The 14686-nt window shown below is 47.3% G+C and overlaps 1 protein-coding gene across 1 annotated transcript in view; it reads right to left on the reverse strand.

Annotated features, from left to right (window-relative positions):
* LOC119457988 (endoribonuclease Dcr-1-like) overlaps positions 1–14686 on the reverse strand; it is a 45438-nt gene that overhangs the window by 9773 nt on the left and 20979 nt on the right. The window contains 9 exon segments of the mRNA XM_049670603.1: positions 2648–2930; positions 5906–6166; positions 7808–7932; positions 8856–8911; positions 8914–9006; positions 10829–11045; positions 11808–11987; positions 13419–13570; positions 13677–13752. Of these exon segments, the coding sequence (XP_049526560.1) occupies positions 2648–2930; positions 5906–6166; positions 7808–7932; positions 8856–8911; positions 8914–9006; positions 10829–11045; positions 11808–11987; positions 13419–13570; positions 13677–13752 (1443 nt within the window).

A 14686-nucleotide genomic window follows, 5' to 3' on the forward strand; every position in this document is an offset into this window, starting at 1 on the left:
CGATGCGCGGCAGCGATAACACGGTCCGAGAAGAAAGCAAAACTCAACGGCGGATACCCGTCGATGTTCCGGGGCGGTTTGCCGCACTTTATTCGTCCGTCACGAAGTCCGACGAATCGAAGTCGTCTTATGAATCTGTGCTGCTACGATCATCCGCAAATTCGAGCCCAGATGCGTCGGAAACCGTCGAAACTTGCCGTTTCCGTGGAGCGGACGCGCGCGACGTAGATGCCAAACGACGAGCGCTCGTCACCCCGACTATGCAGGCGCTTTAAAAATCCCCGCGCGGTGGAAAAGAGAAACACAAAACCGAAAATGATAAAATAGTCTCTCTTTTAACCCGCTCGATGGCGCTAGCTGTCCGGAGCGCTCGGAGAGGCGCGAAAATTCAACTTGTACCATCGACAACATACTGTCGACGGGAATAGGCGCGGTCACGAAAGTGTTAAGGGGATATGTGGACTTCAAGAATTATTTTCTTTAATATTTCAGCTAGGATCATGGAAATTTCAATGTTCATGTAGTTTTATGTGCGGGTCTTAAATATAAAGCTTATTTTAATATACGTCACACCATCCTTTCTTAACAGACACATTATGGTAAATATGTTTTGTCATGTTTCTAAAAAATACACTGCATAGTCTTTGTTATACTCTTTACCATTACAACCTACACTAATCAAGGAGTGCCATAAGACGAGTTTTGTCATTCTAGCTTGTCCAGAACAAAAGTTGTAAGCATTTGAACTGTATGTTTGTTGTACCGGCATAATTACTTCGATCAAAATGATTATTTGTTTTAATTTATAGCTTTACCTTTACCGGACGCGATCTCCTGGAACCTAGCCTATAACAGCTTTGGTGTAAAAAAGGAAGGCCTGTGACGCATGCGTCACGTGATCCTACAGCTCCAGTATGGGAGAGCGCAGGGAAGGAATTTAATTTGCGCAGGCTAGACTGGGGCAAATGGAGAGAGTGTCTATGTTGGCGGTGACGCTCGGCTCCAGAAATCATGGTTTCGCGGCACTGAAATATTTCTATCTCGGCTATTAATGAACCAATTTGAAAAATTATTGTGGTAGAACACTCCCTAGAAGGCACGTAACAGCTTCCAGTGTATCAAAAAAATTTGCTATGTGGCCTGGTCAGGGGCCTTATGGAGAACTGTGTGGCGAACCTGACTTTAGGAAACAGGCTACCAATGTGCAACACATACGGTCACCAACCGGTTTCCCGGACCTCGTCACCGACCCTGAGTTGCGGGAACGCGATGCCGAGGCCACATGTCAGCGTCGTCTAGCCCTCCAGGAACCCGACAAAGGTGTTGCATGCATCAGCAAGCTAGCGCCACCTTCCCCGGTATGACGCGAGTCATTAGTAGTTACTCGTCATGTGGTACTTGTCAGTGCAATTCGTTTGGAGGAACACCGAAGAAACACATGACAAGCTTTGCTTACTCTCATTTTCTCGACAATGAAGCGGCAAAAACACAGCGCGCGGAGTTATCAGCAGTCGGAGCTGTCTGTCCGCTTCGCATATCGCTTTCAAGATACGGTCCGTGCATCCATGCCAGAGTACGTTTGATGGGTCGTGCCGCCGCCGGAGTCCTTTGATCCTGGTTCATAATGGTTCAGCACAGATGGACAAGGGGCTAAAGAACGATAACGGCTTATGATGATCGTAACGTCCTCAGTGCACATGGTGCCGCCACCTGCAGTACTTTGCTTGCGTTATCAGTGCACCTTGTGACTCCGTCTGCGCCAGTTTGTGTTGCCGCAGCGCTGTCATTTGTACTGGCTAGATCAAGTATCAAAAGACTGATAATGACACCGGGCTCCGTGGAGATGAGCAAGTGGCACAATGCTTACACATACTTAGACAACTCCAAGAGGAGTTCCAGCTTGAAATTTTTTGGCCAGTGAGCTGGTCGCCTACAAATTGTCTGTCCATTGCGATGTAGACGGTGCACTTCATCCTCGACATTTATACACGGAGTCAAAGCGACACTACTGTTTGCCGCAACCGCTGCAGACGAAACGGTGGTGGGTATTGACGCGATGGTGACTGCGCCATCGGGATGGCGACTGCGCAGTAATGAAGGCACATGGCCAGTTGCCAACGCGGTGCTATGCATGGCGATAAACGCAAGAATAAAAGCTACACAATTAGGCACGCTGTCACATACGATTTCTGCTGCGGACTTGGCGAGCACAGAACCAGGGAATATTTACCAGTCGCTCGTGGAACCCCGAGGAGGGGCCTGTGGAACCTCTGGGTTCTGCGGAACTTACTTTGAGAACCCATGGGTTAGAGGAATGATGCACTTGAAAGTGTATATTGTTGCAATGAGGATATTAAGGTAGTGTATCTTGTTTCATTACACAATGCCACAGAGAACCGAGTCATTAACCAGCACACCTGTAGTGGCAGTATAGATGCCCAGGACAAGTGTCTCAAAGAGCTATAACAGCCGGCATTCCGTGATGAATGCACTACGCAACTCGGTTGTGTCCGAGCACGTGCTTTTTGCATCCATGCCTTTGTAATGCCGGCGAAAGTCTACGCTCAGACCACGAAATCGGGTGAAAGAGGTAACAAAATCTACGTGCTTTAATGGGTGCTTTCAGAGATGCCGACGTCACCCTTACCTGCTGGAACATTGGCGGCTGGTAGGGCGCGGGTGCGCGCCAGGCGTTCATCGCCGGCGGTGGCGAGATGCGGACCGGCTGGATGCCCGTGCGCTCCATCAGCTCAGTAGCACGCTCTTCTTCGGCCTTGGCGGCCTCCTGGGCCTTTTGTAGCACATCGGCCAGGGTCCAGCCAAAGTCCAGCGTGGGCCACTTGAAGTCCTTGGGGAGCTCCAGCCGACCCACTTGCACCTCACGAGCCACCGTGAGCCGCAGCTGCTCGGCCAACAGCAGCGAGTTCATCCTGCAGTGTGGGGCATCAACACGGATTTTTTTTTGTTGTCTCGCTTTGTCCTTAGGGCATGTTGCAAGTATCGACACAAATTTGACGTTTTTCCGCTGAACAGAAGCTATCTTGGATGTGTTCCAATTCTGGTCAGCAGTAAGAGGAAGCTTTAGCTGTATGCCAACTAAATACATGAAAACGAAGAAATTGTTTGTCTCTGCAACTACTTCACCGATTTTGATTATATCTGCAGCAAATACAAGAAGTTATAACCTAGTAAAGCAGAAAGTGAATTTACAATTGATGCCATCAATCTTAGACAAAAATTATAAATTTCGAAATTAAAAAGCAACAACTTAAGTACTATAGCATAGACTGCTTACAGCATAAATCACCGGAGTCACGAATATCCGCACTATAAGCAGTACCGCATTATAACCAAAACAATATTTTTCAAAGGCTGCACACATGCAAAACATATACACCAAGCAGCTGCACATATTTGAGAATCGAAGCATCAGACAAAGTAACAATAATAATAAAGAAAACAACCACATCGAAAAAAGTAAATCGCTGACTGATCTTTACTCGAAATTTACTGCGGCATCGCCACCAACTCTTCAGAACCAACGTAGAATCGTGACCGAAATTTTGGATGACGTACAATTTTTCGGACTGATCTGCGTGATGTCGAAAACATGGCGACCGCAGACCAAGTTGCCGCCATTTGAGTGTTGCTCGTGCCACCCATGCCCTCAATTTCGTTACTGAGGTGGCTCCTCCACTTTCCAAGTGCTATCCGCATACAGCCGCTGCAACCTGTTTCGTTGACCGAGCACCAAACAGCAACTTTGGTCACAGATTCCCAACAAGGCGCTGTTCGGCGGGGTTGTCGGGAGTCACAGCATGCCGTCACAGGAAGCTCGCCCTTGACATGTTCATACCTGTAGACGGTTACATAGGCAGCGTATGTGAAGCGGAGTTTGGTATCTCGGGCGATCAGCCGCGGCAACTACTGTGAACGCCTACCTAGTTCGTATGCGCGTGTACTGGTAGGAATGGTGGAAGCTTACATGTAGACATAAAGCCTAAATGCTCCAAACTAAATTCGCGGTCTACCACTTAAACTGACGGCAGACAAGGAGGCACGTGCGACGTCTGCACTTGACGAGGACGGGTATCGTGACGGGGGCACACAAAATGGAGATGAGTTAAGTGCAAAGCGCGTGCTGCTGACGAGCGGCTGAGCAAACGCTTCTCTGGTGCCTAGGCAACCACCACGTGCCCGCATCACGTCGCCGCTGCTTTTTTTCTCTTTTCATTCCTTGTTTGTTTGTTCTACACCTCCTCCTTCCCATCGCCCTCGTCGCTCTCCCCTTCCATCGGCCGGCTCACCTTGTTGAGAAGTGCATTCGCTATAGCGCTTGTCTGTGGGATTTTCTTGCGAAAGTCGCATTACAGCATAGACCACTTATAACATAATCACTTATAGTGCAGCACCGGATATAATACGGTCTTTTCAGACTCCCGTTAATTTTCCCATAGCACTCTATGTATACACGTATCGCTAATAGTGCAGTTGTGGGAGGCGAAATACCGGTCACAGTGCAGCTGCCTGGAAGTTCAGCAGTCAACCGAGACAGTGAACGCTTCCCTCAAGTCGCAAATATAATCCAACGTAACGCGCACGTGCATGCGTGTCACGCCCTGCGACGTCACGGTGGTGAACAACTGGCGTCTATACCCCAACGACACCACGCAACCGGCGTGTCTGGCGTCGTCAGGCGCATTCAACGTTGCTGGCGCATGAATATAGCTCTGTTTGTATTATTTGCCCCCTGCACCGAGCCGCACCGGCCACGCATTCCAGCAATTCTCCGCGCGGAGTGGGCAGAAGTAGAGCACTCCACCCCCCCGAAGCCTTGTGGCCCAAAGTAGAACTCCCCCCCTCGGAGCCTTGCACGCAACGGAAGACTGCGTGCTTCCCGCCCGCTAGCGTCCTTCTCGCGTGGGCAAGATTGAGCCGCGATCGCCGGCTCACCCTCGCACGCTTTCACTCTCACATACAGCATACAGTACCCGGTGACAATTTTATCGCCCTTGGACCTTTATATGGAACCTAACGCCAACAGCAATGGCAACGACACAAATACGCCTGGAGTGTCCATATCATTCCTATCGCAATAAGATAGCTGTTTCGGTCATAGTGCGGATATTCGCAACTCCGGCGACTTACGTTATAAGCAGTGTACACTGTATTTTCATCTCGCGGTATTTTGTCTCGTGTGGCTGCACTATAAAAATTAGGCCCGACCACATGGAGCATGGGATATGTGTCTCACTAAGCATATACATGAGCATATGCGTCTCCTAGTCCGTACACCTGTGACAAAGGAAAGGGCGTGCAGCCACACAGTATGTGCACAAGTGAGACGAGCGCTTCCTAGTGCAGAGCAGTGTTGCTAGATCACCCTCGGTGACCAGCTGACCAGCGTTTCATTATTGATAGCGTCCATCGTCTTTGTGTGACACAAAACCAGCGGTGACTCCCGGCATCTCAGCATGATTCCGAAACCACAACAGCCTGTTTCAAAACTCGTGCTGAAGTTTACATGCTGGCCACGAGATCTCGATGCAGAAGCCACTTCTGTCACGTTAGCTCAATATCAAGCACTGCTTGCGCGTCCGCAGCCCGCACGTCTCCTCTCTTAGACGCGTAGGACAGTAGCGCACGGCCTCACAGATGCATTTGAGTGAAGCGTGGTGCTGCATCCACTTGGCTTTATCGCTTTTGCAGCCAAACGCACTGTCGTCTCTGGAGACCTTTTAACCCTCCATGCATGGGCCGTGCCTGTGAGTTGATATCGTGACAGCCCGGCGGTGCCGACTTGTGCGTCCGTTTAATTGCTATCGCAATAAAAGTAAAATTCCACGTGTGGCGATACAATAGAAGGAGATGCAGCAATGAACACCAAGGGCAGCACGCAACCGACCTGTAGAGGATGCAGGGCAGGCAGACAGCCTTGCGCCACAGTGACGCCGGGAACGGGTGGATGGCGCAGAGTTCGGGCACCAGGATCTGCTTTTGCTGCAGGCTCTCACGTTTGGCCCGCTTGGTCTGCTCCGACGAAGTGGGTAGCGTCACACCCTTGCGGTTCACGTAACGAGGTGTCAGCAGGTTGAGCCGTGCCGACGTGTGGTCCACGTCTAGTAGCGGCTGCCGACCGTCCACCACTCGGATCTGGTACTTCTCCCTGCACGGTGGGGCAGGATGATCGTGCGAGCTCAAAGTTCGAGGGCTACTGAGTTCAGAAGTGCAGTCAAATCTCCATATAACGAAGTTGTACTTGCAGCAAAAAATGTTGTTAAATTGCAAATTTCATTAATTCGAGGTTTTAAAATTTCAGCACTAAAAGCTATTTCACAAATACTTAAAGCATTCCTGGGGGATAGTATCTGGTCAGTAAGCACAAATTACAAGAAGGTCAGGTCATAATACAGTAGAACCCCGCTGATATGTTTTTCAAGGGACCGTAAAAAAAAAAAAAAAAGAACGTAAGAGCCGGGAAATGCAAGAGCCGAGAAACAGGAAAAATTAAGAAACGAGAGTAGTGTTGAACTGCACACAATATTAATTCTTATGTGTGAAAAAAAGTCGTAGTTTCGCCTGAAAGCCAAAGCATTGATTGCGATAGCAAATTAGTAGACAGCTATACAAAGTAAGGATAGTAGTTTTATCGTCCGTATAAACTTGTAAACATTCGCTTCATGAACTATATCAACAAGCATGGTGTCAGCGCCCATAGGCAAACATGAACACATCATGTGCGTCTCCTGACCCCCCCCTTCTCTTCACCCTCTAGAGAGTGCTTGATCACATTACTGCACATTCACCCCCTCCCCATCACCCTTGCGCAGAAGGAATTGTCAGGTCTCGCGTTTCTCTGAGTGCTGCGAGATGCCGCGTGCCCCGCAGCCTCTGCAAGTTGTTTACCAAGACAACAAATGCTGCAGCAGTTTTTCCTGCCTACTGCGTATCGGCGGGCGCACTTTGACGGCGTTTTTGGTACTTTAACTTTTCATGTGGAAGGACGCTTGAAATAGCTTAGGCTCGGCCAACATATTAATAGCCTTTTGCTATATTTGCTAACCATAAAGGTCCAAGTACATTGAAATAGCCAAAAGCTTTGTAAAATTGAATCCATGTCACAAAATTACTTTGTGAAATCGGGGAAAAAAAAAAGCATGCGGTTATCAATGGAAGTAAGATTGAGAAATGAAAATAGTTCAGTACATTGCGAATTTCATTAAATCGAGTTTCGTTATATCGAGGTTTGACTGTATTAGTAATTGTGAGCTCGAAGTCGGAGGTGTATCGAGTTTGAAGGTACTTTTAGTAAAGATGTGTGAGGCACATTAGTGCTAGCAGCCGTGATCATCATATGCTGCCTTCTTTTATCGAGATCTATGCATTCCATTTCAAGGGGGATTTGTCCACAGCCTTGAAAACTTCAAGAAAAGCTTTTGAACTTCCGATAAGTTATGAGAATTTACTCTTTACTTCGCTGGTGCTTACTAAAAGATATGTTTATATTACTAAAGAGGCAAAACACAGACAGGATGAAAAATGACGACATGGGCCGTAACTTCCAACCTGTTTACTCAGTACACAAAACAGGAATATGTACAGAACTAGATGATGTGTGCAGAATAGAACACTGAAACGACAACAACAACCAACAATCAATGGCTATTGGGACATTCAGTAGTTCAAAGTTCAGTATTCGAAATTTCCGCTGCTGTCTAACAGCCTACAATAAAAGCAGCTGTGGCCTTGAATGTGAACATTCCAAGAGCATCTTTACAAACACGAAGATGTGGGAATAGAAGCTTGCCTGTAGTATGCATCAAACGTATCGAAGCCTGCATCTGGAAAGTCGCTGAGCGGGTTCAGGTCGTGGCAGATCTCGGCCACATAGAAGAACTGGGGCTTGTCCAGGTTGCGGTACCAAGGCGTCACCTATGAGAGTTGCAAGAGAAAAAGTTGCACGAGGGGTTGTGTAGAGTTGTATACTAACACTAGATTCCCTCAGCATAGCCACCAAGAGGATGGCTGCTACTACTAATGGCGACACCACATGTTGCAGCATCACCGGAAACTTGGAACATTCCAGCACCCCTGGAACATTCTCCACCCATTGACAAGGCTGTCTTCTGGAGATTCTGACATGGTGCCTACATCTTTCATATCCCGAGAATAGTTTATCACTGCAATCATCTCTCTAGAACGACAAACCACGTGTAGCACCTGTGAAATTGCGGGGAGTCCACGAGTGCATGGCATCAATTAACCAGATGGGCAACTGTGCTAAAGATTTAGCAGAGTACAAAGCGAAGTGAAAATTGGGCCTCGCATATCTTGAGGAGTTGCAAATTGCACTCGTGGAAGTAAACACTGCAGGCACAAACAGAAATAAAAATCAGATGCTGCACTTATGCACTTACAAAACGTTTTACACAACAGTGTTTCTACATTAGCCACCATTAAGGCGCTTGCTGCTAGTGATAGTAGGAGGTGTGACGATAAGACGATCACAGAGGCGATTGCTGATAACAAACACCGCTGGTGTGAAACCAGCAGTGTCTCGATACGCATGCACTTGATGTGTTCCTGCCCATTTAAACAGAAATTAATTTTGTTTTCTGGTATTTATGTGTCTCGTCCTTATAGGGTTAACACAGACGCAAAAAAAAAAAAAACAAGTAAAAAATGTCATGCTCCTCTTAATCTAAACAGAACTAGAATAAAGCCTTTTTCGAGGTATGAACCCACTGTTCCGGGCCTCAAATCACAGCGTTGGGCTAGTTCAACAAAAGCAGGCTTTTTTTCTTTTTCGTCACACTGGACTACGGAAGACGAGAGAGGTGCGATCAGACACTCACCACAGTGTCGAGGTAGTCTTCTTCCTTGAACACAAAAAGCTCGCGCTCTTCCTCGGCACTCGACGCGGCATGAACTTCTCTTCCTCGCAAATGCGCTCGACGAACTGCCAGTCGATGGTTGTGGAGCCTGGCTGGTCGTCGGTCGTCTTTACTGCGAGTGATGCAAGAGAGCAGCAGCTTGGCTTGAGCCCATTGCAGCACAATGTGCATCGTGTCTGGTTTCCTCCACAATAAGCATACCTGCTAAGCTGTGAACATTAAAACACTCACAGACACGACAAAAGAAGAGGGGGTGAGGGTGGGGGGTTACTGTAAGCACTATTGTTTATGTTTGGCCAAAGCACACACATTTTGCAGGATACATATGCACTTCATTTATGATTATTTATACTTAGGCACAGCAGAGACTTAGAAGCAATACAGTGCTTCTAGATCACAGTTACTTTTTCAGCAACTTTGCTTTTGCCGATTTAGATCGCTTCAGGAAGTTGTCTGAATAAAATCGCTCGGTCATTGGCGCCGCATGCGGTCATCAGCGCCACACAACGACGCAGGCAGTCATTGGCGCCGACGGTAAGGAGTTCGAAAATTGGGAGGCCTACGGCAGCTTAGCACGACGTCTCCCCCCTCCCCATCTCTTCCCCACTGTTGTTATAGTTCTCTCTGTCTACGTCACATTAATCGTTTTGATCGGTGTTGTTCACCTGAATGAACCTTGTACCAATAGAGACGCACGCCGTGGTAACGCTGTGTGCATCAGGGCACAGTCCACAGCCTTGCCAATCACCGAAGGTACCGATACTTGAAAAATTGAATATTTAAGAAACTGAATATTAGACATTCAATTTGCAAATTGAATCATTCGAACTTTCCCTATTCAATTCGAAACCGAATAGTTGGGTATTCACACACTCCTACATTAAAACATTTTGTGCGAATAGAGTGCATTTTTCACAGAACTAGACGCAACAATCACAAAATCACAGAACAGGCCCAAGAACTTTTCTACACATTTGGGAGAGTTGGCAGGTATGCTTTAGCAACAGATGCATAGTGTTCTGGCCCTAAAGATGCTGAATGATGCTGACTGATTGTGTGCCCCGAATACTGTTAGCAATTCATAATAACCTAGACAGCTTGAATGCACAAGAAAGGTTCGAAAGTCTGTGTTAGAACAAATGAAGCTGGTTTTAGTGACTGCTAACCACGCTGATCATTATAGGATTTATTGCTTTGCTACCACAATTTCTGAAAATGTGTGCCCGACAAACTACACTGAACCCTCATTAATTCGACTCTCGTTAATTTAAAAAAAACGGATGATTCGGACTCGTCCTCTGGTCCCGACAGGCGTGTGCCCCCCCCCCCCCCTTTAATGTAATCAAATTCTCGTTAATTCGGACAAATTTTGCCGCACAGCAGTTGATTTGAACAACTCTTGGAGCTCGGTGAGCGCAGAGCACCGCAAGAGAGCAAAAGCAGCACTAGTGTCCAACAAAAATGAAGTGGTGAAGTGCAGATCGCCATAGTCATAAGCCAAAATTGTACGTGAACAACGGGAAAGCCAGAACCCTTTGTGCTTATTTGTGCCCACATTCTTGCGTTTGAACGGTGATGTGAACTTACATTGTGAATCGCAACCTTTAGCAGACTCATTCCAGGGCATAACACTGCAGGGTGGACAGGCCTATGCTACATCACTCGATGGATAGCTCAAAGGCTGTCGGCTTACATTCTGTTCTGCCCTGCAGTGTGCATCTCATTCACCTTTTATGCACTGCACTTCGGGATGGTGGTGCACTGAATAGCTATAGATTTTACATTTTTAAGCTTTCGTGAAAGCTGCTGCTTGGGTGAAGCAAGTGCCGGCACAGTCTTGCAAGGTTAAACCTTCCTGCAGACAACATCCTCCTCATCCTCTGGAGTTGATTATTGACTCAACTGCGGCTTCTGCGCATAATTAAGCTCCTCACCGGCATTGATGGGCACCACCAGAAAGGAGCATGCGTCGCCCTCAGGGTTGAAGGTCATCGGATACTTCTCGAGCCGCAGCACGTTGGTAAACGTGTATCGGTGGAAGGTCGTGAGGTCACGGACCTGCTTCGGAGACAGTGGGCCAATGTCCGAGCTTATGTGTTCCAGCTCCACCGTCACCTCGCCCGACCGCGTGAACACCGGGAAGCTGCAGATCTGCCAAGGGGAAAACGCGAATGGAAGAACAGATGCAAAACAAGAGCATCAAGCATTTACTTTGTTACTTAGAACAGGTACCGTTCTTTCACACAAACAACCGACACTTGCACTAAAATGGAACAAACTGCCGGAAAGCAGTTGTTGCAGCACCTGATAATGCTTTCCCTGCTGTGCTTCAGCAGTACCTGTGCAGTGTGTCTTAGATTATTGTGTCAATGACAGTTCATGTTATGAATCTCTGTCGCACTGAACTGCAGGCCTGCGATTTCATCAATGTGCAGATTACAGCCCAACTTGTGCAGCATCCGGCACAGCGGCACTTATAGGTCTGTAGTATACGAGTACGTACAATATGGGTTTTATCTTTGTTAAGTATGTTGGAAAATGGAGAACATTTTTTTTTTTTTGCGAGATCATGTGCCATATCACCTGTAGTGGCGAACTGTGATCTCCTTATGCGTGTGTGTTTCTCTCCATTAATCTACTTCATTGTACATCATGTACTAATGCCTATGTATTTGCAGCCACCATGCAGTGACCAGCCATCTCAGCTCGCCCAGACTTTGCGCTTGCCAGAGATTACCTTAAATATAGGGCGCGAGGGGTGCACGGCCGGGCTAGAGGAGGAGACTCGTGCTCACATGGGCCTTCCCTAGCACACGCTTGGTCAAGCTACTGCGCACTCAAGTGTGTCAGAAATGCGTTCCACGTGGCAGCAGCTTCGCAAGCCACGTGGAACGACAGACTAACTAGACCTACCAGTGGGATCCGCCTGGAGGTGACCAGTCCGAAGCCTCGGGCAGTGTCGGCCGGGTCATGGATTTTGCGGCCACGTGTGTTCTGCTCTTCCGGAATGGGACAGGTCAGCTTCATGCCAAAAGCGTACAGGTGGAACTCGTCGTTCTCGTCCACCCTCTGGCCCTTGAGCACCTCGGACACCTGGCATTGGGAAGATGACGGAGGTGAGCGACAGGGGAGCCAACCGTGAGCAAATGAAAAGGTGCACACTGTACCCTACCACATGATGTCTCTGCCTGAACATTTGTCCACAAGCACGGTGACTGGCTCTAGCAGTGGCTCTGCATGGGCTTTTGCCTAATACACATGCCCGTGACTCTGGCCTGCTCGCCTACTCTGTTTAATGACCATGACTAAATGACCCCCTGCTGTTTTACACTTCCGTACCAGAGTTAGCTGGGGACAGGCATAGCACTACAGGGCCAACCAGCTCTCAAGGTTATAATTATCAAAGAAAAGTTTTCTTGCGTCTTCTCTCCCACTTTTCAGGCACTGGCTGTCTTGCTGAGTATAGTCAAACCGACTTATAATGAAATGCAGCGAATTCTGTGAAAAGTGCTCACTTACAGCCCACCTTCATTAATCCATCCCTGACGAGATTGATGAAATTGATCTAATTATCCAGTGGGTCGAATTAAGGCGCAAAAAAGACACCAAAACACACTGCTGATTCATTTGGTAGTATTTGCCCTATTCTAACAAGCCCCCTAATCAAATGTGCAATAACTTTCTATGTGTCCAAAGTATAAAACTAATGTAGAAATGACATTAAAGCTCCTAAACAAATCAGAAATCGAGCGCGTACCAGACCTCTTGAGCAAGATAAATGGGCAAGATACGAGGAGTTCTCGTGGGCAAAGGATCGCTCAGCGGCGTTCAATTGGACATTAAATGCTTTCGCATTCACAGCTCACAAGAAGTGCCCAGCTGTCCTGAAAGTTTTTTTAACAATCCGTTCAATTTTTAATTATTTTTGGCCTTCCTCAATGGGTCTGATACAGCTCGAACTCTATCACGATGCCCACCAAGTGGCCGATCCTAGCAGTAACGGTGGTGCTTCAGTGTCCCGAGATCGGCCTCTCGGCACATGATGCGATCGCATCCAAGCCAATGAGTAAAATAATGGAGATTTCAATCAGCGGTCTTAAACAAACAAGACCGTTTCGGGCTCTTATTTGTGTCCTGGCCTGAGCACCTTAGCTGTTGGTTCGCTTCAAACCCCAACATCAGTTCTGCTAACCAAAAGTGTGCCACTTGGCACTTTCACTGCAGCAATTTCAACCAACAAGACATCCCCGAAACCGACCTACTGAAAGCGCAGAAACGGACCGAGGACATTTCGTCCGCAATGGCTCCAAATACTTGCTTTACCAGACTCCGTTGTTGAAGGCCAGCTTTCTCAAAGCTAAACTTCGTCCCTGCTATCTTTCGCTTAGTCTTTGGATAACTGGCCTTTGGCTAAGGACCAATTTTTCTTTTTATGTTAAAACATGGTTACCCAAGCACCAATAAATTCGATGCCTTGGCTGTTTGTTGCCAAGAGAGACCAGCAACTGCAATGCAAGTGCTGACCTTCTTGTCGTAGTACTGCCGCCGTTTCGTGGTACCGGGCCGTGGTCCACCAGGCTGAATGTCCTCCTCGGGAAAGCGACCCGCCGACCCTTGGTCAAGTGCCATCCGCATGGCTTCCTTCCCCTGTGGAACCAGGTTGTCGTCGAGTTCGCCTGCAATGGGTTGTGAGTGAGCCACACGCACGGGCATTGAGACAGCAAGCTCAACCGACCCAAACAAAGCACGGTGGACCCCACCGAACCCGATAACATAGCTCACCCATTCTGTGCAGCTCTTCACACGTCTTCAGTGCTGCCGCCTGCTTTGCCAAAAGCTTGCTTGGCATTGGGTCACCCTGTGAATCAACACAAAGGTTAGGTGGGCTTGGCTTTGCTGGTTTGACACACCCGTTTTTAAAGATACCAAGGGCGGTACCCTCGAGCAATCACTTTCGGGGATACAATCACTTTTGCCAGATTTTATGCGAGTCGGCAGTGACACATTGAAGTACACTGCCAACAGCTTTCATGGCACCGTACTGCACAGTGTTGGCCGAATACTTCAACAAATCTGGTGGCCTGGTCGCTCAAAATCACGCGAAAGTGAACATATCTCTTAAAAGCGATCACTCGAGAGTACCATCCCAAGACAATGAAACAGCTCAGCGCCATCTTTATTGCAGCAATGTGACAAACAGCGTGCTTCCATGTGCATAACTGGCTCCCTTAAGAGGAAGCTTAAGCTTGAGCCTAACTCCGATGCGCCTATTAAAGTAGATGTAAAACACAGAAACGCTTTTCTGAGATAACCCCTGGGTCGATTTGAGTGACATTTGTTGCATTTGAGAGAGAAAGTTAAATTCTAGTGACTGTTAGGCAGAATTTCCATTTAGGGCCTGATATTTTCAAAAGGAATTTTTAAATATTTGTAAGTGTGAAAAAAAAAAAAAACAATAGAAGCACAAAGTTTACAAATGCATGGCTCGGCACCAAGGACAGATATCGCAGTTCTGTAAACTACATCCATTAGATGATCCAAAGCGGACAAATTTGATATGTCAATTTATATCTTACATGAGTTTGTTAGATTGTTTACAAGGGTTTTGCAAAAGCTCTACTCACATATTACTTGTTTTTTTTAGACCCATGCGTAATATATTAATTTTGTCTGCTTTAGATGCACCATTAGATGCAGTTAACATAATTGTGATATCATTTTTCATTGCTGAGTTACAGAGTTGTAAACTTGATAGTTTCGTGTTCTGAAAATTTTCGTTTTTTGACAATTTT

The sequence above is a fragment of the Dermacentor silvarum genome, chromosome 7, assembly GCF_013339745.2.
Source record: "Dermacentor silvarum isolate Dsil-2018 chromosome 7, BIME_Dsil_1.4, whole genome shotgun sequence".
Taxonomy (NCBI): Eukaryota; Metazoa; Arthropoda; class Arachnida; order Ixodida; family Ixodidae; genus Dermacentor; species Dermacentor silvarum.